Here is a 26,958-nt window from a genome sequence, read left to right as displayed (position 1 = left end):
TTTATTTATTTATTTATTTATTTTGGAGACGGAGTTTCACTCTTGTTGCTGAGGCTGGAGTGCAATAGCGTGATCTTGGCTCACTGCAATCTCTGCCTCCCAGGTTCAAGTGATTCTCCTGCCTCAGCATCCCAGGTAGCTGGGATTACAGGTTATGTGCCACCACGACTGGCTAATTTTTGTATTATTAGTAGAAACAGGGTTTCACCATGTTGGCCAGGGTGGTCTTGAACTCCTGACTTCAGGTGATCCACCCACCTTGGCCTCCCAAAGTGCTGGGATTACAGACGTGAGCCACTGTGTCTGGCCAAATTTGCCACATTTAATGTCATGGTTGTTATAAAGATTAGATACTTTACACAAATATGCTTTAAAGACAATAAAGTTATACAAACACCTAGTACTTAGCAGGGGCAGACTTAGTTTAATTACATGACACAGCTTTCCATAAAACACATGCTTTGTATTTTCCTTTGAAGGAAAACTTTCTCGTAACAGTAAAAAGACTTCCTTTTGTAAAACTAGAAGAATGGTCTTTAAACATCTTAATCAAATCATCAATAAGTAAACCTGGGTTCCACAGAAGAATGGAAAATTAGTTATTGTGTGTGCTAATGTGAGTCTTCTGAAAAGCAGATGCCAAGATAGAATTAAAATGCAAGTATTTTACTAGAGGAGATGCCTGCGAGAGAAAATGGCAGAGCTATGCAAGGTGGGGAGAGCTGTCAAACTGTAGTACATATCTGACCTCAAGTGAATGAGAGAGGGAAGGAAGGCCAGGCCCAAGCATTCTCAGTAACGAGCCCAAGCTTACACAGCTAGTGGTGGAGACAGTACTTGGACCCTGGTAATCTGGCTTTAGAGCATATGCACTTAACAACCTACATTACTTAAGAATTTACTATATTCCTAGAAGAAACAGATTCCTCATTATTTTTGAATTTGAAACCAATCTAATTTACTAAATCTACTCATAGCTAACATATTGAATATTACATCACAAGTGAATGTAATGAGGCACTAAAAATTCTACTTTATCTAGCCATATATATAAAAGCTGAACTTCACCAAAACTCAAACATAAGTAAATCTCAACAAAAATTCATACACTGATTAGCCCCCAAAGTATATATTTTTTCCTCTAACATTTTGTCTTGACAAAAGAATACAGCCCAAAGTTCCATTAGAGCTCACTAGCTGGAAACGTATTTAAAGCCAGTATTTTGGGATTTCCTGAGACCACAGTACATACCTCTTTTTTGAAATTGAGAAAGTAGTTGGATTGGTCAACATGAAAAATCTCAAGGGCTGATCTTCTTAAGTTGTAACGCCGGAGGTGAATCTCTCGAATTTGAGAATGAGGCCACTTGAAATCAAAACCTACTCCTGAAAAGAGAAGAAATCTTGTGACTGAGATACCATATAAAGTTACTCATGCTATGTAGAAAATACCTTTTAGTTCTTGACAAAAGGCTTTAGGAAAAAGGAATTCAATTTCTATACTATATAAACCATTTGTTAAATGTGTTGGATATTTAAACTGGTTCTTTCAGAACTATTTTAAAGTTCTATAACTATTCTACTGCCTTCCCATTAGAACACAAGATAATTCTGAATACACCTCAGAAACAGTTTTCCTTTTCTCTGTATGTTGGTATCTTAGATTTAATCATTCTTTTATTATCACATAAAGGATGACATGAGAAGCCTATAGGAATAAGTACACATACAAAGGTATGATAAAATGAAGATAAAATGAAGACAAAGGTATGATAAAATGCGTGTGGTGGCTCACACCTGTAATCCCAGCACTTTGGGAGGCTGAGGTGGGCAGATCACCTGAGGTCAGGAGTTCGAGACCAGCCTGACCAACATGGAGAAACCCCGTCTCTATTAACAAAAAATACAAAATTAGAAGGGCATGGGGGCACGTGCCTGTAAGCCCAGCTACTCGGGAGGCTGAGGCAGGAGAATTGCTTGAACCTGGGAGGCGGAGGGCTCAGTGAATCAAGATTGCACCATTGCACTCCAGCCTGGGCAACAAGAACGAAACTCCATCTCAAAAAATAATAATAATAATAAACACTGATTTTGTAACTTAAGTTTATAGCAATTCCCTCTAGCCAAACCCTTAAAAATGCATCGATAATTTTTAAAAAGCATTCCCTTCCACTTGGTAACAAATTTAACCCCATACTGACTTTCCATTTCTCCTTTTACATGATACACAGTTCTATCTTACTGCGTTCTTCTCATTCATGATTGATAAATTGGATACTTAATTATTGAACAGCAAAAATCATTTTTTCCAGAACTCCTCACCATCTTCTTTTTCAATGCTGCCATCATAGAAGTAAATGTGTTGAGTAGTGATTTCTAATCTGCCAGGAATTACATCAATTATTGTAATGAGTTCACAGTCTTCCATCAATACCAATTTTTCTTTTTGATCCTGTTCTTCTTTCTCATCACTGTAAAAACAAAAAGCCAATAAACAGAAAAATCTAACCATTTATTTTTCTTAAATAGAAAATAATACCATATTTAAATATAAATCTCTCTGATTTTACTTTTTTTTGAGACAAGGTCTTGTTGCCGTGGCACAATGTCAGCTCAATCACCGCAACCTCTGCCTCCCGGGCTCAAGCAATCCTCCCACCTCAGCCACCCAAGTAGCTGGGAATACAGGTGCATGCCACCATGCCCAGCTAATTTTTATATTTTTTGTAGAGATGGGGTTTTGCCATGTTGCCCAGGCTGGTTTTGATCTCCTGAGCTCAAGGGATCCACCCACCTTGGTCTTCCAAAGTGCTGGGATAATATGCATGAGCCACCGTGCCTGGCCTCAAATATAAATCACTTATCTGTCAAATTAATGTCCGGAAAGAATATTTGAATTACCCTCAAGAAATATTCTGCATAGCAAATTACTTAAACAGTGTCCAAATATTTTTATTACTCAATGATTCAGTTTCATTAAAAATAAGCTTTACATCCTTATTTTATACGACCCATTATAATAAAACACAGTGACCCTGTAAAACAACTAGCAGAGGACAGTTGAAAAATAAGGCAATATTGGTCATGTCATTTTAGCTATATTGTGGGAGACATGAATTGACCCACAAAATACATGAATCTGTGACTAAGACTGCATTGCAGTGATGTTTGTAAATAATTATTAGAAGTACTAAATATGAATCTTAAACTATAAAATAAGACTTTCAAGAGTAACTAAAACTAGAGAGCATCACCATTACAGCATCCCCTTACCAAGGGAACTGGAGATAATGCAAAGAGCTATTATTGCCATACCTTACTTAAAGTGAAGTCACCTTATATTAGGAGGAATATTATTTATATTTGCTGGAGGAAGTAACTGGAAAGAGACAGTCTTTTGGTGGCCTAGGTGACTTTAACTGCCAAGGATAGAAATAGGAGCTCCTGGCTGGGCGCAGTGGCTCACGTCTGTAATCCCAGCACTTTGGGAGGCTGAGGTGGGCAGATCACCTGAGGTCGGGAGGTCAAGACCAGCCTGACTAACATGGAGAAACCCCGTCTCTACTAAAAATACAAAATTAGCCAGGTGTGTTGGTGCGTGCCTATAATCCCAGCTACTCAGGAGGCTGAGGCAAAAGAATCGCTTGAACCTGGGAGATGGAGTTGCAGTGAGCTGAGATCATGCCACTACACTCCAGTATGGGCAACAAGAGTGCAACTCCGTCTCAAAAAAAAAAAAAAAAAAAGAGAGAGAAACGGGAGCTCCTACCACTCACAGAATGTTATTCAACTAAATCTTTTAAGCCAGCTACTCTCTGGTCCTAGACATTTCATATCTGCCTCATGTCCGGGGTACCAATGACTAAGTCTAATTTTATTTTTAGTGGGTTTCCATGAGGAGTTCTGTATCACCAATTTAAGTTTGTAATGTTGCAACCATTTATTTAAAACTAAGCTTTTCTTTTTAAAAATATAATTACTGGAAACAATGTTTTTCCAAACACTGAAATATTAATATTTACAGTGATAAATAATGCAATGAGTAACCCTAAAAAAGTAAATAGTCTGAGAGTTATTTATATTAGATGACAAAAAGTATTTTGGTTCTTCAGTGTAAAAAAATTAGTCTGGCATCCATTAAATTCACTAGTCATCAAAGAAAGAAAAAAAAAATCCCAATTAAAAAGCTGACTGAATATCTACCAAGATATTTCCCTATATAACTGCCCCTCCCCAGTACCCTGAAAATAATCAAGGAAATCTAAAAAAATTACTGAATTAATATAAATAAAAATCCTGATTATGCCACCAAAGAATACTACTGAATCTAGTCAATTTTTAATACACCCATTTTTTGAGATGGGGTCTCACTCTGACACCCAGGCTGGAGTGCAGTGGTGCAATCTTGCCTCATTGTAACGTCCACCTTCCAGGCTCAAGCATTCCTTCCACTTCAGCCTCCCAAGTAGCTGAGAACAAAGGCGCACACCACCATGCCAAGCTAATTTTTTGTATTTTTGGTAGAGACGGAATTTTGCCATGTTGACCAGGCTGGTCTGGAGCTCCTGAACTCAAGTGATCTGTCCACCTCGGCCTCCCAAAGTGCTGACAAATTGAGGGCCACCATGCCTGGCCCTCAATTTGTAATATTAAAATAAGCTTCAAAGAAAGATTTACCATGTGTAGTTCATAATGTAAACAAATCATATATTTGGGACATAGCTACTCATTCTTGGCTGAATATGTGGCTTTACGAACATAGAAAGTTAAGTATTAGGCGGGGCACAGTGGCTCACACCTGTAATCCCAGCACTTTGGGTGGCCATGGTGGGAGCAAACGGGATCAGGAGTTTGAGGTCAGCCTGGCCAACATGGTGAAACCCGTCTCTACAAAAAATACAAAAAATTAGCTGGGTGTAGTGGCACACGCCTGTAATTCCAACTACTTGAGAGGCTGAAGCACGAGAATCACTCAAACCCAGGAGGCAGTGGTTGCAGTGAGCTGAGATCGTGCCACTGCACTCCAGCCTAGTTGAGAGTAAGACTCCATCTCAAAAAAAAAAAAAAGAAATCAATCAATCAATCAAATCAAAACAAAACAAAATCCCCCAAAACTCACATTAGGGCAGATCTATAAATCATGAACTTTAAATGTAATCCCTAAGCGATGTACAGATCCACTGGTGAAAGATGGCAGTCTTACTGGATCTTTTATTTTAGAGATGGGGGGTGGGGTGGGTCTTGCTTATTTATATATTTATTTTAGAGGTAGGGTCTGGCTCTGTCACCCAGGCTGCACCGTAGTGGTGTGATCATAGCTTACTGCAGCTTTCAACTCCTGGGCTCAAAGGATCTTCCTGCCTCAGCCTTCCCAATAGTTAAGACTATAGGCACACACCACCACCATGCCTGGCTTATTTATTTATTTATTTATTTATTTATTTATTTATTTTGAGATGGAGTCTTGCTCTGTCACCCAGGCTGAAGTGCAGTGGAGCGATCTCAGCTCACCGCAACCTCCGCCTCCTGAGTTGGCACAATTCTCCTTCCTCAGTCTCCTGAGTAGCTGGGACTACAGGCGCCCGCTACCACACCTGGCTAATTTTTGTATTTTTAGTAAAGACAGTGTTTCACCATGTTGGCCAGGATAGTCTCAATCTCTTAACTGCGTGATCTACCTGCCTCAGCCTCCCAAAGTGCTGGGACTACAGGCATGAGCCACCATACCTGGCCTATTTTCTATTTTTTATTTTTGAGACGGAGTCTCACTCTGTTTCCCAGGCTGGAGTGCAATGGTGCAATCTTAGCTCATTGCAAGCTCCACCTCCTGGGTTTACGTCATTCTCCTGCCTCAGCCTTCCGAGTAGCTGGGACTACAGGTGCCCGCCACCACGCCCGACTAATTTTTTGTATTTTTAGTAGAGATGCAGTTTCACCATGTTAGCCAGAATGGTCTCGATCTCCTGACCTCATGATCCACCTGCCTTGGACTCCCAAAGTGCTGAGATTACAGGCATGAGCCACTGCACCCAGCCCGCCTGGCCTATTTTCTTAGAGAGAGGGTCTCACTATGTTGCTCAGGTTGGTCTCAAACTCCTGCCCTTTAGTGATCCTCTTGCCTCAGCCTCCTGAATAGCTGGGATTATACTCGTGAGCTATAGCATTCAGCTGGATCAGGGGGGGCTAAAGACAACCTCTAACCAATGACTGACCACCAACGTATGCTGACCCACAGACAATCCCTACTAGGCCAGGTTTTACAACAAAAAACAAAACAAAACAAAACCCAATGAATAGAGACGTCATTGGCAACACACAGCAGGTTAAAACAGGCTCCACAGAATTAGTTCAGGAAAGTAAACAAACAAACAAAATCACAACAGTAGCAACCGTAACAGAGGGAGATCAGAAGCCAGATTGGCTACAATTTGTTACCAAAAGTGTATAGTTTTTTAACAAAAATTATGAGAAAACAAAGAAAAAGGAAAGTATGAGCCATAAACACAAAAGCAATAAAAAGAAACTGTCTCTGGCAGACCTCTGATGTTCAATTTAACAATGACTTCAAAGTAGCTATCATAAATACATCAAAAGAACATAGGAAACTATGTTTAAAGAAATAAAGGGAAGTATAGCAATGAAGCTAATCAAATAGAGACTATCAATAAAGAGATAGAAATTAAAAACATTTTAAAAAAGAACCAGGCCGGGCATGGTGGCTCACGCCTGTAATCCCAGCACTCTGGGAAGCCGTGGTGGGTGGATCACCTGAGGTCAGGAGTTTGAGACCAGCCTGGTCAACACGGCCAAACCCTGTCTCCACTAGAAGTACAAAAATTAGCCATGCATGGTGGCAGGCGCCTGTAATCCCAGCTACTCAGGAGGCTAAGGAGAATTGCTTGAACTTGGGAGGCAGAGGTCGCAGTTAGCCGAGATTGCGCCACTGCACTCTAGCATGGGTGACAAGAGTGAGACTCTGTCTCAAAAAAAAAAAAAAAAAAAAAGGGTGGGGGGGCAAGTGATTTGCAGAGATATTCTCCAAAGTAGATATATTAATGGCAAACAAGCACATGAAAAGATGCTCAACATTATTAGGTACTAGGAAAATGCAAATTAGATAGATATGACTTCAAACCATACAGGATGGCTATAATGAATTTTTACAAACCCACAAGGAAAATAACAAGGGTAGATGTGGAGAAATCAGAACACTCATATATTGCTGGTGAAAATGTAAAATGATGTGGTCCCTGTAAAAAACAGTTTGGTAATTCCTCAAAAGTTCAAACAGAATTATCATATGATCTAACTATTATACTCCTCAGTAGATACCCAAGACGACTAAAAACTTATGTTTGCACAAAAATTTGTACATGAATATTCATGGCAGTACTATTCATAATAGCCTAAAAGTGGAAACAACCTAAATGCTGACTGATGAATGGATAAGCAAAATGTGATTATCCATATTTTGGACAACCATAAATGGTTATAAATGGAAAATTATTTATAATATTATTCAGCCACAAAAAGGAATAAAGTACTCTTATATGCTATGACATGAATGAATCTTGAAAACATTCCAAACGAAAATAAGCCAGACACAAATTGTAGGAGTTACAGAAAATGTCCAAAGTAGGCAAATCCACAGAGACAAAGTAATTAGTGGTTGCCAGGGTGTGTGAGAAGGGGAAAACCGGGGCCGACCACTAAAAGGTACAAGATTTCCTTTTGGGGTGATATAAATGTTCTGGAATTATACAGTGGGGATGGTTGTACAAATTTGTGAAAACACTAAAAAATCCCATTGAATTGTGTGCATTAAAAACGATAAATTTTATGTTTGTGAGATATATCTGGATTAACAAAAATAAAGACCTCCCTGGAAAACAAATGGAGAGTTTGTGGCAATCAGACTTTCCTTATTAGAAATACTAGAGGGCTGCGTGCAGCGGCTCACTCTCTGGTGGCCTATAATCCAAGCACTTTGGGAAACCAAGACGGGAGGATCATGTGGGCCCAAGGGTTTGAGACCAGCCTGGGCAATACAGTGAGACTCTGTCTCTGCAAAAAAAATTTAAAAATTAGCTAGACATGGTGGTGTGCCTATAGTCCCAGCTACTCAGGAGGCTGAGGCAGGAGGATCACTTGAGACCAGGAGGTGGAGGCTCCAGTGAGCTGTGATCACACCACTGCACTCTAGTTGAGGTGACACAGCAAGATCCTGTCTCAAAAAACAAACAAACAAACAAACAAAAACACACACACACACACAAAAACACACACACAAAATAACTGAAGAAAGTCTTTTAGGCTGGAAGGAATTTTTATCAGATGATAAATGAATGCACACACAAAGAAATAAAGTGCACAAGTATGATACTTGATAATTATGTAGCAAACATGAAGTATTAATAACATACATTTGTGTTCTTCCTATAATTCATTTAAAGATAACTGCATAAAACAGCAACTATAAAACTGTATTGCTGAACTTATACAAAGAAATGTAATATGTATGACAGCAGTAACACAAAGAGGAGATAAGGAAATTAATATATTTTACATTTCCTTAAAGAAAGTTTTTGAAGTACAAATTAAAAATTTTAAAATGTATCTAAGGCTTTTCAGGTTATCTGTTTCTTCTTGAGGGAGGCTGGGTAATTTGCATCTTTCAAAGCATTTGTTTCATCTAAGCTGTCAAACTTATAGGCATAAAATCATTAGTATTCTTCTCAATCATCTTATTATTTGTGGCATCATCTCCTCTTTCAATCCTAATATAGGCAATTTATGTTGTCTTTCTTTTAATCAGTCTGGCTAGAGGTTTATGTTTTTTTTGCTTTTTGTTAGTTTGTTGTTTGTTTTTAATAACCAGGCTTCGATGTTTTTAATCTTTCTGTTTTTCTCTTTCACGAATTTCTGCTTTTGTTTTTATAATGTTCTCTCTTTTGCTTAACAGTTTATATTTTGTTCTGTACATTTCCATCTGAACACAGGTATAGCTGAATCTCACAAACTCAATGTATTGCCTTCATTATCATACAGTTCTAAATACTTTCTAATTTCAAAGTCCAGTTCCATGTTATCCCAGTTCTAAGAAGCCTTTCTCAATAATCTCAGTACTGATAAAATCCCAACAGCTGATACAGCATTAACTGTTGGACCCTGAAAATACGTGGCATTAGAATTTCAAGCAAATCTTTTCCACGATTTTGCAATCCCCTTTCTCAGAACAAAATAATTTTAAATATTTATACATACACATTTACTCTAGCTGATATATCCTCTTCAGGAAGGTCTAATTTATCCTCCTCCATATCACTAACTTTTACTTGTTTCACTACTTCCAAAAGCAATGTATCACTGGAAGGCTGTGAGTGTTGGATACCTGTTTTAAACACAAAATATCTATTAAACATAAAGTAAAAAACAATATTATAGCCCTTCTGTAATTTCTGACTGCTAATTATGTTCCTGACTGTTAGATAATAACAATATGTATATAAGTAAAGATGGTACTTTGATTTAGAGTAATCCTTGATGTTTGATGATGATTTTGACAACTACTATTCATAAGGTAAAAAGAATAAATGTTTTAAAAATAATAGTATCTATTTTTAATAATGGTACTATTTGTTTCAGAAATAGGCCAAGTACTCTCTTAATTTATATTTAATTCTAAAGGTTGCCAATAATTAAGTCAAAGGAAGAAATATTCTAATTGTATTAATGTAATAGAACTATTTTTAACATGCATTTGTACTAAAGCAAAACTAAGAAAGAATATATGATAAGTTGTCTTTAATCGGGAAATAATACACAGACCAAGAGCAAAAGTGTTTACTTTCTGGACCACAAGGAATTTAATACATAATTCTGAGGCATATATATGAAATACATGTAATGTATTTTATAAACTAAACATCCTGCAAAAAGGCAGGTCTGGTATAATGAAAATAACATGGTCTATGAAGTGGTGAACCTAGATTCAAATTTAGTTTTGCCATTTAGTAAGCCATATGACCCTTCTGAATGTATGTTTTCTAAATTGTAAAATGGAGACTTCATCACAAGGTTGTTAGGCACATGAAAGGTAATACATGTGAAACATCTGGTACACATTAAATATAAAATAAATGATAGCTACTATTATATATTTACCTTCCAACTATCTGATTGAAATAAGAACTGTAATACAAATATATGCATAATTTATAGGACTGAAAAAAATTAACACAACTATGAATAAAGATTTCATTTATGGCAAAAATAATTCATATAAAATACATAAATAACACAATACTGCAAGTAACTATAAATAACAAAACACTATAAAGATGACAAATCCTCCCTTAACTTCTCAAATGATACCATTGCTCAGACATAAGATGAATCAACCTAATGTACAATTGCATTTTTCTGTGTAAATCTGTTTGATCATACCTTCTTCTATATTGGGAAGTAGTGATTCACATTTTCCCTAGAACAAGTTAGTAACTATTTCTACTGAACACGTTTTTTCATGAGGTCTAATTTATCATTAAAACATTTAATTAATAAAGTACATAACAATGCAGTAAAAAGTGAAAAGAAGAAAGCCCAGACAGTCTGATACAAATAGGAAATCGACTTTATGTAGATGTATGGTACTATCCCGTTAACAGTATGAATTGAAAATCTGATGGAAGATTGGTGAAGGATGGAGAATGAAGGATGGACTGCAGCAAGGAAGCCAGCTGGGAAGCTACTGTAAGTTTGGAGAAAGCACCAAGCTAAGCCACGGCAATAGCAAAGGGAATGAAAATAAGGAAAAACATTCAAAGGTTATGTAAGAGATAGAATCAACAGGACACAGTACCTAAAGAGCTGTTATATGTAGGGATTTCAGAGAGATGAGGAAAGACTCATGGATAATATGGATTTTAATTTCAGCAGCTAATATATGGAGATACTGATAACTACAATACCAGATACAAGAGAAGCAGAAACTAGGGTAAGGAATACATATACGAGAAAAGAGAATAAATTCAGTTTCAGAAATGTCATAAGGAGACTGTGGAACAGGTATCCCAATAGCCAGTTGGAAACATTGTTCTAGAGTTCAAAAGGAAGGTTGGAGCTAGAAATACAGATGGGAAAGCAGCATTACATATATGGTAGGGAAGCCATGAGATCACTTAGGAAAAGCACAGGTAAAGGCAAGATGCTAGCAATGGATCTGGGAACATCATCATTTAAAGGTGTGCAGGAAAACAGTTTTAGAAAAAAAGACTAAAAGTTGATATAAAAAGTAGGAGGTTAAAAATATATTTCTAAGAAAGAAATATATTTACAGTCTGAGTGGGATGGCTCATGCCTGTAATCCCAGCACTCTGGGAGGCTGAGGTGGAAGGATCACTTGAGCCCAGAAATTCGAGACCAACCTGGGCAACAGAGGGAGACCTTGTCTCCACAAAAAAAGTTTAAAAATTAAAAAACTAGCTGGGTGTGGTGGTACACATCTATAGTACCAGCTGCTCAGGAAGCTGTGGCAGGAGGATCACTTGAGCCCAGGAGCTCAAGTCTGCAATGAGTGGTGACTGCACCACTGCACTCCAGCCTGGGTGACAGAGTGACATCCTGTCTCACAAAACAAACAAACAAACAGGAAAAGAAAGAAGGAAAGAAATACACTTACAGAGGAGGATAACCACTAAATGCTTCAGAAAAAATGGAAGCAGGGTGAGGACTAAAAATAAGTTGTTAAATTTGCCAATCAGAAAACAGCATGTCTAATAAAGAATTACAGACAAAAAAAAATTTCTTAAATCAAATTTTTTTTTGGGAGAGAGGGTTTTACTGCGTTGCCCAGGCTGGAATGAAGTGGTACAATCATGTCTCACTGCAGCCTCAATCTCCTGGGCTCAAGCGATCCTCCACCTCAGCCTCCCAAGTACCTGGGATCATGGGCGCACATGACTGCACCCAGTTGACTTTTAAAATGGTTTTGTAGAGATGAGGTCTCATTATGTTGTCCAGACTGGTTTCCAACTCCTGGGCTCAAGTGACTCTTCTCCTTGGACTCCCAAAGTGCTGGGATTACAGGTATGAGCCACCACACCTAGCCAAACCAAACGTTTTTTCTTTTTTGAGACAAGGTCTCACTCTGTTGCCCAGGCTGGAATGCAGTGACACAATCGGGGCTCAACACAATCGTGGCTCACTGTAGCCTCGACCTCCTGGGTTCAAGCGATCTTCTCACCTCTGAGTAGCTCCAACTACAAGCATGTGCCACCTGGCTACAAAACATTTTATTTTATCACTATGTTGCCCACACTACAAACCAAATATTTTTACTGATACATTTAAGAATATATTCTTTTTGATTCTTCAAATTCCCTAATTTACAAGTGGGTGTGTTCGAAAAGATGCTTCATAAGTCAGCTGTTTGAAGTTAATAATGGATTTTCCATCCAAAATAATATTTTAAATCATGGTTAGCTTTGCAGGTTAGCCCATAATGAAAACACTATTCTATACATCTGCAATGGGTTGCTTATAAAAAGCAGTATTGGGGTAAGTAAAACAAAACAAGATAATATTTAAAAAAAGAATACCATGAATTCTGGCAGTTAATGAAAATACTCTATAGACAAAACTAAGGAGTAGGTAAAACATTTTGCAGTTAATTCTGAAGTATACTTCAAAGAACTTTAAAGATTTTAAAGACTGATGCCATTTGTTATGATTTCCAATTTCACCTTGAAATATATAAATTTTTTTCTGTACAGTTTTATTGTCACTATTATACTTGAAGTAAATTTTTAAGTGAGAAAAACAAACAAAAAGAACAACTAAGACTAAGAAGGGACATAAAATTACATCTGTGTGCATGTGTAGAGGGGTGAGAAGGAGAGGAAAAAGCAGAGGGAACTTTATGGAAGGAGATTTCTTGGTAAAAGTCAAGAAAATAATATGGAACACTATTCCTTAAGTAACTATTAAGGTCATTTACCAAAAGATGTTTGTTGGGTGTTAATGATAGTTATATCTCAAAGAGTAGAGAAAGATATTTACAGAAGAGGATACAAGATTCTTTCAGAGAAAAAGCTATACACAATTGGCTATTGCTATGTAAGATAACACTCAAAGTTAGTGTTTATATCACGGACAGGGCCATTATTTTGAATTAAGGAAAACCACTTACTGTATCTGATTTATTTCAAAATGTAAGACTCTAAATGGCAAGCATCATGGCTCTCTTGATTCATTTTATGGCATCAAATATTTTGGCCATATGTTAAGGCAATTAAAAAAAATAAGATCTCGCCAGGCATGCTGGCTCATGTCTGTAATCCCAGCACTTTGGGAGGGTGAGGTGGAAGGATGGCCACTTGAGCCCAGGAGTTCAAGACCAGTCTGGCAACATGGTGAGACCTTGTCTCTACCAAAAAAAAAAAAAAAAAAAAAAAAAGCTGGGCATGGCATGATGGCACGCATTGGTAGTCCCAGCTAATCAGGAAGCTGAGGCAGAAGGATTGCTTGAGTCCAGGAGGCCAAGGCTGCAGTGAGGCATGTTCAAGTCTCTGCAATCTAGCCTGGTCAATACAGGGAGACCCAGTCTCAAAAAAATAAAAGTAGTTTAAAAATAACATCTAAAAGTTGGTACTCACGTCATCTAAAACTACAACATAATATGCCTACGATTACCAATGATTTGTTGTTGTTGAGAAGGAGTTTTGCTCTTGTCACCCAGGCTGGAGTGCAATGATGCGATATCGGCTCACGGCCACCTCTGCCTCTCGTGTTCAAGTGATTCTCCTGCCTCAGCCTCCGGAGTAGCGGGGATTACAGGTGCCCGCCACCATGCCCAGCTAATTTTTGTATTTTTAGTAGAGACAGGGTTTCACCATGTTGGCCAGGCTGGTCTCGAACTCCTGACCTCAGGTGATCTGCCTGCCATGGCCTCCCGAAGTGCTGGGATTACAGGCATAAGCCACCATGCAGGCCCAATTATTCTTGATAAACAACATTTTGGGGTATTTCACAGACCTATCTTAAAAAAGGGAGAGGTGACAAGTGAGATAGTTATAAAGGAAGGGCTTCCTAAAGAGTTGCAGAAACCCCTTAAGATCTGTTTTGAAATACTGTCAGGCTAAATTTTTGTTTGTTTTGAGACAGAGTTTTGCTCTTGTTGCTCAGACTGGAATGCAGTGGCGTGATCTCAGCTCACTGCAACCTCCGCCTCCCGGGTCAAGCGATTCTCCTGCCTCAGCCTCCTGAGTAGCTGGGATTACAGGTGCCCGCCACCATGCCTGGCTGATTTTTTATATTTTTAGTAGAGACGGGGTTTCGCCATGTTGGCCAGGCTGGTCTTGAACTCCTGACCTCAAGTAGTTTTTGTTTTTTTTTTCTAGAAAAAGGCATTGACCAATCTAAGATACTAAGGGTCTACAGCTCTATAAAAATAGGTTATAATAAAAGGCATAAAAGATTGCTAAGAATTCTAGCTGAGTTCGGTGGTTCACACCTGTAATCCCAACACTTTGGGAGGCAGAGGTGGGAGGATCACTTGAGGTCAGGAGTTGGAGACCAGCCTGGCCAACATGGTGAAACCCCATCTCTACTAAAAATATAAAAATTAGCCAGGTGTGGTGGCATGTGACTGTAGTCCCAGCTACTCAGAGGCTGAGGCACGAGAATTGCTTGAACCCAGGAAGTGGAGGCTGCAGTGAGCTGAGATTGCTTCACTGCACTTCAGCCTGGGCAAGAGAGTGAGACTCTGTCTCAAAAAAAAAGAAAAGGATTGCTAAGAATTCTATCTAACATTAGTATTAGCCTCAGTCTTGATGAGCAGAAAAACTAAGAGAAAAGAACACTGTTTCATTGCAAGAGACATAACAGTTGATATGAAGTACAGTATACTTTTATAATTAAAGTTTTTTTCTTTTAGAAATTAAAATCAATGGAAGTATTAAATTACCTTGGATTTAGGCCAAATGTAACAGGACTAAAAACATACAGTCATTTAAATATCAGTTATAAAATGCCACCCTTCCTTCATAAGTAAACACATTTAAAACAATGAAATAACAATCATCAACTCCAAGAACGCTCTCATTATCTTCAACAAATAATTAAACGGTCATTGGAACTCACCCAGATTATCTCTCAAGGCACTAGCTTCCTCATGGGTTTTGAAATTATAATTCGGTACCAGCTTAAGTCTCATGCGGGAATAATTCTCTACATTAGCTAGCTTCCAATGAATTGGATTCTGTTTCCTAAGAATATTCATAAGCAAACAAGTAAAATTATTTAGCTTAAGTTACAAAGATTGATTTAAATACTGTAAAAAAGTATCAGGTACTTTACATTTGTTTAGTACCATTTTATTTTACTTTTATTTTTTAGAGACAGAGTCTCATTCTGTCACCCAGGCTGGAGTGTAGTGGCACAATCTCAGCTCACTGCAACCTCTGCCTCCTGGATTCAAGTGATTCTCGTGCCTCAGCCTCCCGACATAGCAGGGATTACAGGCGTGTGCCTCTATGCCCAGCTAATTTTTGTAATTTTAGTAGAGACGGGGTTTTGCCATTTTGGTCAGGCTGGTCTTGAACTCCTGGCCTCAAGCAATTTGCCCGCCTTGGCCTCCCAAAGTAGTGGGATTACAGTGTGAGCCACCACGCCCAGCCTGTTTAGCACCATTTTACAAAACTGTTCACATTTTTGATTTCATTTAATCCAAATAACTCTGATAGAACCAAAGTGAGTACGCGTAGCTGTACTGTATACACGAGGAATCTAAAACAGACTAAATAATTTGCCCAAGGTGACATGAGGTTTACAGGTAGCAGAAGTAAGATTTGAACATTGACTTTTAGACTTACAGCTTGATACCTTTACTCTTTCATTGTTAAATGGGAGTTCTTAACTAACTATACAGATGGTTTATATTTCCAATAGTTTTCAAAATAAAAAATAATTTTACTACAAATAAAGACAATATAATTGCAAGTGGACAAAGATCTACATATAAGAGCTAAAACTATAAAACTCTTAGGAGAAAAGGTAAGGGTAAAACTTCATGACCTTGGACTTGGCAATGGTTTCTTAGATATGACACCAAAAAAACCCAAAAAGCAACAACAAAATAGATTAAACTGGACTTCATTAAAACTAACAACTTTCCTGTATCAAAAGGGCTGCTATTAATAAAGTGAAAAGACAATCTACATATACGAAAATCATATATAGGATCAGAGTCTATTATTAAGTATATACATATACATATATTTATATATACACTCTTACAATCCAACAAAAAAATCAATCTAAAAATGGGCAAAGGACTTGAGCAGACATTTCTTCAAAGAAGATGTAAAAATGACCAACAAGCACATGAAAAGATGCTAGACATCATTAATCACTAGGAAATGGAATATGAAATCATAAAATACCACTTTACTCCCACTAGGAGGGTCATAATAAAAAATCAGGAAATGACAAGTGTTGGTAAGAATGAGGAGAAATTGGAACCCTCACACATTGCTAGTGAAAATATAAAATGATGCAGCTGCTGTGGAAAGCAGTTTGGCAGTTCCTTAGCAAATTAAACACAGAATTATCATACAACCCAGTAATTCCATTCATAGTTTATACTCAAGAGAATTAAAAACAAGTGTTCAAACACTTGTACACAAATGTTACCAGCAGCACTAATCAAAAGAGCCAAAAAGTGGAAAACAACCCAAATGCCCATCCAACTGTTGGCTAGATAAAGAAAAGATGATATATCCTTATAAGGGAATACTATTCAGCCATAAAAAGGAATAAAGTACTGATACATGCTACTACATAATGAAAACATTATGCTAAGTGAAAGATGGCAGACACAAAAAGCCACATATTGTATGATTCCATTTATATGAAATAACCAGAACAGGCAAATAATACAGTCAAAAAGCTGATTGGTGGTTGCTAGGGGGTGGGACAGAGGATAATAAGGAGTGACTTTGTAATAAGTACAGGATTTCCTTTTTAGGTGATAAAAATGTTATGAAGTTAGACAGTGGTGATGATCGTACATTACGAATATACTCAGTGCCAGTGAACTGTACATTTTAAAATGGTTAAGAGGATAAATTTTATGTTATGTACATTTTACCACATTTTTAAAAGGGCTGTAAAAAAAAGAGATAATATAATTAAACAAAACAGAAGTGACTGCGGATCAATTAAATGAATTGTAAAATATTCAAACATACAACAGCATTAGCCCTAGCTCAAAGAGGTGGTATCAGAAAGACAGAAGTAAATTGGTTTAACACTCTCTAAGAGTCTAAAGTCCAATAAACTTCATATCAAAGGGTCAAAGGAAGGCAAATAACTGTAAGATAAAAAACAATACAACCTCGAATCATCCCAGACCTATAATTCACAAAAAGACAATAAATAAGATTAAAAGCACCCTTTTATAAATTGAACATTTAAAAAATTGGAGTGCAAGGGGCATTGGTTCAAAAATTTCTAGACCAGAGTTGTAAAGAAAAAAGAGTACTTAATAAAATTATATCCTCTTACCTTTTAGCCCAAGGTCCCCTTTCACATGTAAGATAGAGCTGTATTGCTTTCCAGCGTCTAAGAGTGGCTAACTGTTGACTGCTAAGTTGTTTAAGCATATTATTATACCTGAGGTTCTCTTGGCGTGCTTTTCGATTAAATGGCTCCACAAACAGTTCCTGAAACAATAAAAGTTAAGTTCATTGACTCATATGTTTACAGGTATATTTACATTTTAATTCCATAATTTAACATTTTTGACCAACAAAATCTTGCATTATGGGACAGAAGCTAGTAACCAAGAGGCTTTTCTTATTCCATCAGAATCATTTTCTTTGATGAAGTATGATATAATTTTACCTATAATCTATTTATATCTTTTAAAACTTAAAAAAACAACCAACCAACAATAAACATGTGAAGAACTTCAAAAATGCGAAGTGCCTCAACACAGAACTTTGAAGCTCAAGATAATTAACCTCCTACTTACTGTCAAGTAAAATAATTTTCCTAGGGGATCTTTTGATTTACAACGCATCTAAAATGAGACTCAAGAGGAAAGAAAGTAGAAAGAAGCGTAATCACATTGTATACTACCAAGACATAACTTTAATCTGTGAAATTAATGTTCATAAGTTTCAAAGAAAAAACCGAAGACTAGCTTATCTAACTCACATCAATATTCATCTATTAGAAACTAAAATGACAGCATTAATTTGTTTCAAACAAACCAGCACTGAATTATGTTAAAAAGAACAGTTAAAATTTTAAACAGTTTTAGAGAGGCACTACAGCAATGTGTGGTTAAAAATATATGCCTTGGAGTCAGACCTGGATACAAATCTTAGCTTTTCTGAGCTACTTTTCTTATCTAACTTTATCTTTAGCTTAGTTGTTTCTCTTAGCTAATTCTCTGAGGCTCAGTGTCCTCTCATGTGTAAAATGAGGTTAACAATAACTGTCATAATAAAGATGAACATTTAAAGTACTTAATATAGTGCTAGAAAAATAGCAAGTTCTCAATAACTTGTGGTTGTCGTTATTACAATTGTTATTGTTAACTATTATTAGACTTAGTAGGAAATCAATTGTTTTGGAATACAATGTTACTAAATATTTAAAACAGATCATTGCTGAGAAAACTGAGGAAGTCATGACAGCTCCATGGTAATTAAACATCAATTCACAGTTTTGAGGTTCAATAATATAAGGATATTCTTAAATTAGGTATTTCTAGAAAACCTAAAGGTAAAGTTACAGGGAAAGTGTTGATGAAAATACAAACTGGTAGAACTTCTCTCAGGGAAATGTAACAGTATTTATCATAAGCACTACATACTAGTAATTCCACTTATCCTAGGGAAATCATCTCGGATAGCCACAAAAATATAACTATAGGGATGTTCAATACTATTTATAATAAATAAAAAGATTAAAATAAAGAAAAAAGTAAATGAGTCTAACAATGGGAAATACATTTAAATGTACTAATATATAAAACAATGGAATACTTTGCAGCCCGGCATGGAAAGATGTTTACAATATATTTTAAGTTAAGAAAGGAACAATGTTCTCATTTTGGCTTAACCAAATATATACACCTTAAAATTACTTAAGACTACTGAGTCTTCCAATTCATGAATACAGTGTCTCTTTAATTTGTTTCAAGTGTTTTTTAGTTTGTGGCATATATACAGCAAATGCTGTATATATTTTGTTAGATTGATACCTACGCATTTTATTATTTTTAGAGCTATTGTAAAAGTATTTTTAGAAAATCTGTTTCCCATTCCTTATTCATTGCTAGTGAACAGAAATATGATTAAATTTTGTGTATTGATTTTATGTCCTGCAGCCTTGCTAAACTTGCTTATTTATAGTAATTTACTGGTATAATAGAGTCCTTAAGACTTTCTACACAGAGAATCATGTTATCTTTAGATAGTTTTATTTCTTCCTTCCCAATGTAAACACGTTTTTATATTTTTTTTCTATTTTTACTATATTTGCTAAGATTTGTGGTACAACAGTAACTAAGAGTGGTGAGAATGAATATCCCTGCCTAGTTCCCTGTCTTAGGGAAAAGTACTCAGTTTTTCGCCTCTGAATATGAAGCCAGTGGTAGGATTTTTGTAAAGGTTTAAGTATTTCCTTTCTATTCCTAGTTTGCTGAGAGCTTTGATTACAAATGGATGTTTAATTTTTCAAGCGCTTTTTCTGCATTTACTGATATGATAACATAGTTTTTCTTAAGACTACTAATGTGGTCCAGTATATTAATTAATCTTCAAATGTTGAACTAGCCCTGCATCCTGAGGATAAATTCCACTTTGTTGTGTCATATATTATTATTACCATTATTATTGTTCTTGAGACCGAGTCTTGCTGCTCACCTACACTGGAGTGCAGTGGTGGGATCATGGCTTATTAAAGTTTTGACCTCCTGTACCCAAGTGTTCCTCCCACATCAGCCTCCTCAGTAGCTGGCACTACAGGTGCATACCACCACACCCAGCTAATTTTTAAATTTTTTGTAGAGATGGAGTCTCCCTACGTTACCCAGGCTGGTCTCCAACTCCTCACCTAAAATGATCCTCCCGCCTTGGCCTCCCAAAGTGCTGGGATTACAGGCATAAGCCTCTGTGCTTGATCTAATGTATTATTTTTAAAATATATTGCTAGATTTGTCTTGTAGTTATGTTCCTGATAGACACTAGTTTGTAGTTTTCTTGTATTATTTTTCTATGATTTCACTAGGAGGGTAATATTACCCTCATCAAAGGAGCTAGAAATGTTCCTACTCTTCTATTTTTGAAGAGACTGAGAAAGTGGCATAATTTCTCCATTAAATGTGTGGTAGAATTTGCCAGTGAAACTATCTGGGCCTGAAGTTTTCCCTTTATGAAGGTTTTTAACTATAAATTATATTTCTTTAATAAATACAGGACTATTCAGGTTATATACTTATTCTTGAACTAGTTTTGGAAACTTGTGTCTGTCAAAAAATTGATCCATTTCATTTACGTTGTCATATTTATGTGCATAGAGTGGTTTGTAGTAGTCCCTTATTACAATGTTGATGTCCGTGGAGTCAGTGGTGATACTGCCTCTTTCTTTCCTGGTATAAAAAATTTTTCACATCTCTCTCTCTTTTTTTTTTGCTTTGTCAATCTTGCTAGAATATCAGTTTTAATGATATTTTGAAGAACTGGACCTTGGTTTCATTGATTTTCTCTATTATTTTTCTGATTTCAATTTCATTTACTTCTGTTCTTTATTTATTCCTTGATTTTGCTTATAAGGATTTGGATTAATTTTGTTTCTCTGGTTTCTTTTTTATTTTTTTTTGAGGCGGAGTCTCACTCTGTTGCCCAGGCTAGAGTGCAGTGGCACAGTCTCCGCTCACTGCAACCTTTGCCTCCCAGGTTCAAGCGATCCTCCTGCCTCAGCCCACCTAGTAGCTGGGATTACAGGCACGCACCACCATGCCCACCTAATTTTTGTATTTTTAGTAGAGACAGGGTTTTGCCATGTTGGCCAGGCTGGTCTCGAACTCCTGATCTCAGGTGATTCACCTGCCTTGGCCTCCCAAAAGTGCTAGGATTACAGGTGTGAGCCACCACGCCCACCCATTTCTCTAGTTTCTTAAGGTAGAAACTTAAAATTTGATGCCTTTCTTCTTTTCTAATATAAACATTATGTCATGCAAATTTCCCTCTAAGTGACGGTATGTATCCAGCCTCCTTAGAGGGATCTATTAATGTACTATCAGCTTAATAAACTTTTTACATAATCACTATATATAGAACATTTTCCTATTAATTGACCTTGTTACTGATTAGCTGTTTTTCTTCTAATCCTAAGATAATTTTTAGACAAATAATAGAAATACTGCTTGTTTTAAAATTGGGGCCCTGTATTACTCTTATTCAATATTAAATGCCTAAAATCAACATGAAGAGCCAGATATTAAAACATTTACTTTTTACCTGAAATTTGAGCTTGCTTTCCCCTCCTTCCCGGTCTCGTTTATGCATATTTACCATTAAAGCTTCATAACAATCCTTCCAATAAAGTGCCATGTTCTCATGACCATCATAAAATGTATGAGTTTCATACTGCTTCATATAAGGTACAATCTTACCAAAAGAAAAGATACATAAATTTAATATATGACTTCACCTGTATAAAAGGGGTAAATTAGCAGAAAAATCTTGATCAAAAAAGATAAAACTTACATATTTTTCAATGTAAACTTGCCATTCATTTGAATTACAATATTCTTGAAAATCTTCAAAAAATGAGGAGCTACCATTGGTAAAAGGTAAAGAAGGGAGGTGCAAGTTCATGAAGAGAAGTTCATAAATTTTGGAAACCAGGGTACGAACAAGGGGAATCAGGAACGAGTAGATTTCAGTCTGTTCCTTGATTGATTGACTTAGAACATGTTCCAGCTTCCCTAAAATGTAACACGCTTCATCCTGATTTTCAATCACTTTGGTCTGAAGAAGGGTATTTAGCTTAGCTGATGCCATTGCACAAACCTGGAGGAAAATAGTTGAGATGAGAAAGAGCAGACTAAAGCAAACATTTAGTGATAGCAAACATTTAGTGATAGCACAAGTTCTGCCTGGCCCTGTGGATTCAGAATTTTTATATAATAACTCTCAAGAACTGTGAAAGGTCTCATGTTACTTTGCCTCCAAGCTAAAGAGCTAGCTGCTATAGTTTCACAGGTGTTGGCAGAAGACACAAGACTCCTAAGTCAGAGACAAAGATCTACAGCAATAGCAGTAGCCAGAGTATCAGCATTTGCATTGTTCTCCCAAAGTGCAAATCCCACAGTGAGAGATGAAGAGGCCTAGATGATGCCTGCACATGTAGACACATTTTAGGAGAAACCACCAGTATAAAGGGAATCCAAATTTTTTTTTTTTTTTTTTTTTGAGACAGAGTCTTGCACTGTTGTCCGGGCTGGAGTGCAATGGTGCAATCTTGGCTCACAGCAACCTCTGCCTCCTGGGTTCAAGCGATTCTACTGCCTCAGCCTCCCGAGTAGTTGGGATTATGGATGCCCACTACCATGCCTGGCTAATTTTTTTGTATTTTTAGTAGAGACAGGGTTTCACTATGTTGGCCAGGGTTTAACTATGTTGGCCAAGATACATTTCACTATCTTGAACTCTTGACCTCGTGATCCACCCGCCTTGGCCTCCCAAAGTGCTGGGATTACGGGTGTGAGTCACTATGCCCAGCCTCATAAGCCAATACTTAATTCTACTCTTGTAGAATTTTGATGAAGTTTTGCTCTTGTTGCCCAGGCTGGAGTGCAATGGCGTGATCTCGGCTCACCACAACCTCTGCCTCCCGGGTTCAAGCAATTCTCCTGCCTCAGTATCCCGAATAGCTGGAATTATAGACATGTGCCACCATGCCCGGCTAACTTTTTTGTATTTTTAGTAGAGACAGGGGTTTCTCCATGTTGGTCAGGCTGGTCTCAAACTTCCAACCTCAGGTGATCCGCCCGCCTCGGCCTCCCAAAGTACTGGGATTACAGGCATGAGCCACCGCGCCCAGCTGCTTTTGTGTATTTTCTACAATGAGTATGTGTTACTTTTACAATGAAAAATAAATAAAATAAATATAAAAAAAATAAATAAAATAAATATCTATTAAAAAATAGAATTACTTCTCTGCAGCATTCACAATAATATAAATAAATAAAAATAAAAAATAGAATCATCAGACTATACTCTTTTAAAAATAGAGTGACTGGGGGCAGTGGCTCACACCTGTAATCCCAGCACTTTGGGAGACCAAGGTGGACAGATCACATGAGGTCAGGAGTTTGAGACCAGCATGTCAAACATGATGAAACTCCGTCTCTACTAAAAACACACAAAAATTTGCCAGGCATGGTGGCAGGCACCTGTAGTCCCAGCTACTTTGGAGGCTGAGGCACAACGATCGCCTGAACCTGGGAGGTGGAGGTTACAGTGAGCCGAGAGCCACTGCATTCCAGCCTGGGAGACACAGAGAGACTCTGTCTCAAAAAAAAAAAAAAAAAAAAAAAAAAAAAAAAAGGTGGGCGGGGGGGGGGCAACCTGTTTTCAGAGTTTTAACCTCTCCATGTTCTTAATAATGTTATATCTAGTTTATGTAAATCAGAAGCCAGCCCCATCCCAACCTCCCTGCACCAAATACAAAAATGGAAACATCAAAATAAAATAAAAAGGGCCAGGTAAATAGCTGTGAAACAGGTAAATAGCTGTGAAATTCTTAACATGACTAATTTAACCCAGGTTCTCACAAGTACCCCATGTAAGCAGAAAACTGACAGACTAAAATTCACATCAAACTTTTTCAGCCTTTTCCATTTTAAATTTAAAATAGAAATAATAAATATTCCTTGTGACCAATATTTATCTTTATTTCTAAAACCTAGCACAAAGCTTAGTTCTTTGTAGATATTTAGTGTGTGATAAATAAAAAAAAATGAGATAGAATGTAAAATTGTAAATTAGTAAAACAGCAGAAAAAATTTGAAAGGAATAATTTAAAAAATAATTTTTCTAAAAAATTCAAGCCCTAAACCGCACATACATAAACAGTCTATATAGGCTACCTAGCACCTGAGTAGTTACATTGAATACAGATGATACAAGCAATGCTTCTAATACTAGCTATGTATAAATCCTGTAAAAGGAAGCCTTAAAGTTATATAAAGTTATTAATATGAGAAAGAAATAACAAATTAGCTGCCTCTCAAGCTCCTCAAAACTCCAAATGAAATCATGGATACTTTTAGAACTACTGAAAAACTTAAAACACCAAAAAGACATTTTAATTTGCTTGTTACATAAATAATAGCTATGCTGCAAGCAAGCACAGAAAATGATATAAAAGAATGGACAAACCTGCAAATTACCCCTTCCAATGAATCCTAGAAGCAACTGGATCTGAATTTGAGAGAGTTTTACCCATACTGGACTTTCAGAATAGCAGACTGACAGACAGTCAAAGAGCAGCATCAAATCCTCTAAAAGCTATCACAAAGGAAAAAAATTGAGAAATAAAAGCATTCAGTTTTTCAATTTACTGATGATCAATTTTCCCCAACATTAATACAAACCACAAATATTTCAAAAACTAGTCCAGTGTTCAGCTGACAAAAGCCAAAAGAATCATCCTAGTAATAGCTAACAAAATCTGTGAGTATTCATCACATCTTACCCTTGTTTATTGAATCTGATTAAGCATTAATGCTCTAAAAAGGGGGGGGGGGTGCAAAATTTTTCTCTGAATAAAGTTCTTAACTACCCAAAATATAATTTTAGAGAGATATTACTGTACCTTCTCAGTCCACATGTTTGAATTAACTAGTCCCTCTGACTGAAGAAAGTCCTGTATGATCAGCATTAGTCGGAAGGCATTTTCAGCAGTTACTGGATTAGTTTTTGCTTCTCTGTTTTCTGAGACTGCCCATTCTAACATCTTTTGGAGCAAACTAAATGGAAAACAAAGTCCTCTTAAAACCATTGTGAGCTTAGAAAAATAGTAGGACATTAAAAACAAAACAAAACAGCTTGAGAGGCAGCATTGTATCTCTAAAGATATACTATCTCTAGCAGGTATCCCTAAGATATTGTAAACAGAAATTGTTTTTTTTTTTTTTTTTTTTTTTTTTGAGACGGAGTTTCGCTCTTGTTGCCCAGGCCGGAGTGCAATGGCGTGATCTTGGCTCACTGCAACCTCCGCCTCCTGGGTTCAGGTGATTCTCCTGCCTCAGCCTCCCGAGAAGCTGGGATTACAGGCATGTGCCACCATGCCCGACTAATTTTTGTATTTTTAGTAGAGACGGGATTTTGCCATGTTGGACAGGCTGGTCTTGAACTCCTGACCTCAGGTGATCCACCTGCCTCAGCCTCCCAAAGTGCTGGGATTACAGGCATGAGCCACCATGCCAGGCCTATAAATGGAATTTAACAATAATGGAGAAACGTTGAAATGTTTGGAGTATTTATCTTTAATAAACATAGTATTAAAAGTCAAAAGTTTACTGTTTTACTTGACTATAAAAAAGCTATGACAATAATTCACATTCCATCCTTCATGAGATACTTAAATTGTTTCTTTAAAGCTGGAAATAGGCAAGGTTAGGGAAGAATGCCTTATTATGCCTTACAGAGGGTCTTGCCCTGTGGGAAAAAGATGCAATACTTCCCTGGTGTGCTACCACTACAGAGTCCTATTATCTACAGCACGGGTGTCCAATCTTTTGTCTTCCCTGAACCACACTGGAAGAAGGATTGTCTTGGGCCACACATAAAATACACCAATAATATTTTAACGATATGTTTTAACAATAGCTGATGAGCTTAAAAAAAAAAAATCACAAAAAAAACTCATAATGTTTTAAGAAAGTTTATGAATTTGTGTTGGGCCACATTCAAAGCCATCCTGGGCTGCATATGGCCTGCAACCTGTGGGTTGGACAAACTTGATCTACAAGGAACCCTAAATCCTTCAGAGAAATAACTATCATGAAAACCCAACTCCCTTCTCTTAGCACGGAAACACTCAAATTTGGACAAGCCTGTAGAAAACAATGTATCAAGTCCTCAAATACTGCAAGAAAACAGTTTAAACAAAATATCTGTAATCACTTACGATCCAAATTTACTTAAGACTTAAACCTCCTCATATTGGAATGAGTTTGGGATTCCTCTTTAGATCCTACTAGTATGGCAAAAGACAGGAGAAGGAACTGAGCACAGAGTTTCTCTTTTTCTCCCTTGTTATATCCACGGAATACTGAATAAATGTTCAATAACTAACATTATTTTAGACTCCTGCTGTCACTAAAAGGAGGATGGAAAATCACTAACTAAATGCTTACGTTAGTTTTATTTCATCTGATGGTCGAAGTAGTTCACTGGATATTCCTGGTTTACTCAGTGCTGAAAACACTTGTCCTCGTTCAATCCACGTATCACCATCAGACTTCTCTAGTCCCTTACACATTACGTAATTCAAAATATGTGTCAGTAATTGAAGAAGCTCCTCCTCACATCTCTATGGAAAATATAAAGCAATTTTAAATAACTAGAGGGTATAGTTGTTCAAAGCACATCATAAGAACCATTACATATACTAATTGTAATAATTTAACGTATTTTTTAAGTGCCTTAATAAACCTGGAACTTTACTAGGCCCTAGAGATATAAGATGAGTAAGACACCAGCTTTGCTCTCAAAAAACTCACAATCTAGTGACTTCTAGGTTTCTAAACCTTAGATCATGAAACTTAGAACATGAATATAATATGAAATTGTTAACAATTGCTCACATATTTCTAAGGATTAGAAGTATATATCAGACATGAAAATAAAAACAATACTTGGAAAAATAAGC

The 26,958-nt window shown here is 36.9% G+C and overlaps 1 protein-coding gene across 12 annotated transcripts in view; it reads right to left on the bottom strand.

Annotated features, from left to right (window-relative positions):
* LOC105468283 (neurobeachin like 1) overlaps positions 1–26,958 on the bottom strand; it is a 211,202-nt gene that overhangs the window by 56,978 nt on the left and 127,266 nt on the right. For all 12 annotated transcript variants that reach the window (XR_011609986.1, XM_071073225.1, XM_071073223.1 and 9 more), the window contains 10 exons: positions 26,444–26,619; positions 24,898–25,051; positions 24,462–24,590; positions 21,783–22,088; positions 21,534–21,683; positions 17,566–17,723; positions 15,142–15,266; positions 9,265–9,391; positions 2,323–2,471; positions 1,253–1,386 (listed from right to left, as the gene is read on the bottom strand). Coding sequence is in view for 11 of the 12 variants with exons in the window: in XM_071073225.1 (XP_070929326.1) it covers positions 1,253–1,386; positions 2,323–2,471; positions 9,265–9,391; positions 15,142–15,266; positions 17,566–17,723; positions 21,534–21,683; positions 21,783–22,088; positions 24,462–24,590; positions 24,898–25,051; positions 26,444–26,619 (1,608 nt within the window). In the remaining variant the exon portion in view is untranslated. The remainder of the gene's footprint in view (positions 1–1,252; positions 1,387–2,322; positions 2,472–9,264; positions 9,392–15,141; positions 15,267–17,565; positions 17,724–21,533; positions 21,684–21,782; positions 22,089–24,461; positions 24,591–24,897; positions 25,052–26,443; positions 26,620–26,958) is intronic.

The sequence above is a fragment of the Macaca nemestrina genome, chromosome 11 (genome assembly GCF_043159975.1).
Source record: "Macaca nemestrina isolate mMacNem1 chromosome 11, mMacNem.hap1, whole genome shotgun sequence".
Taxonomy (NCBI): Eukaryota; Metazoa; Chordata; class Mammalia; order Primates; family Cercopithecidae; genus Macaca; species Macaca nemestrina.
This window is presented reverse-complemented; position numbering and strand designations above follow the sequence as displayed.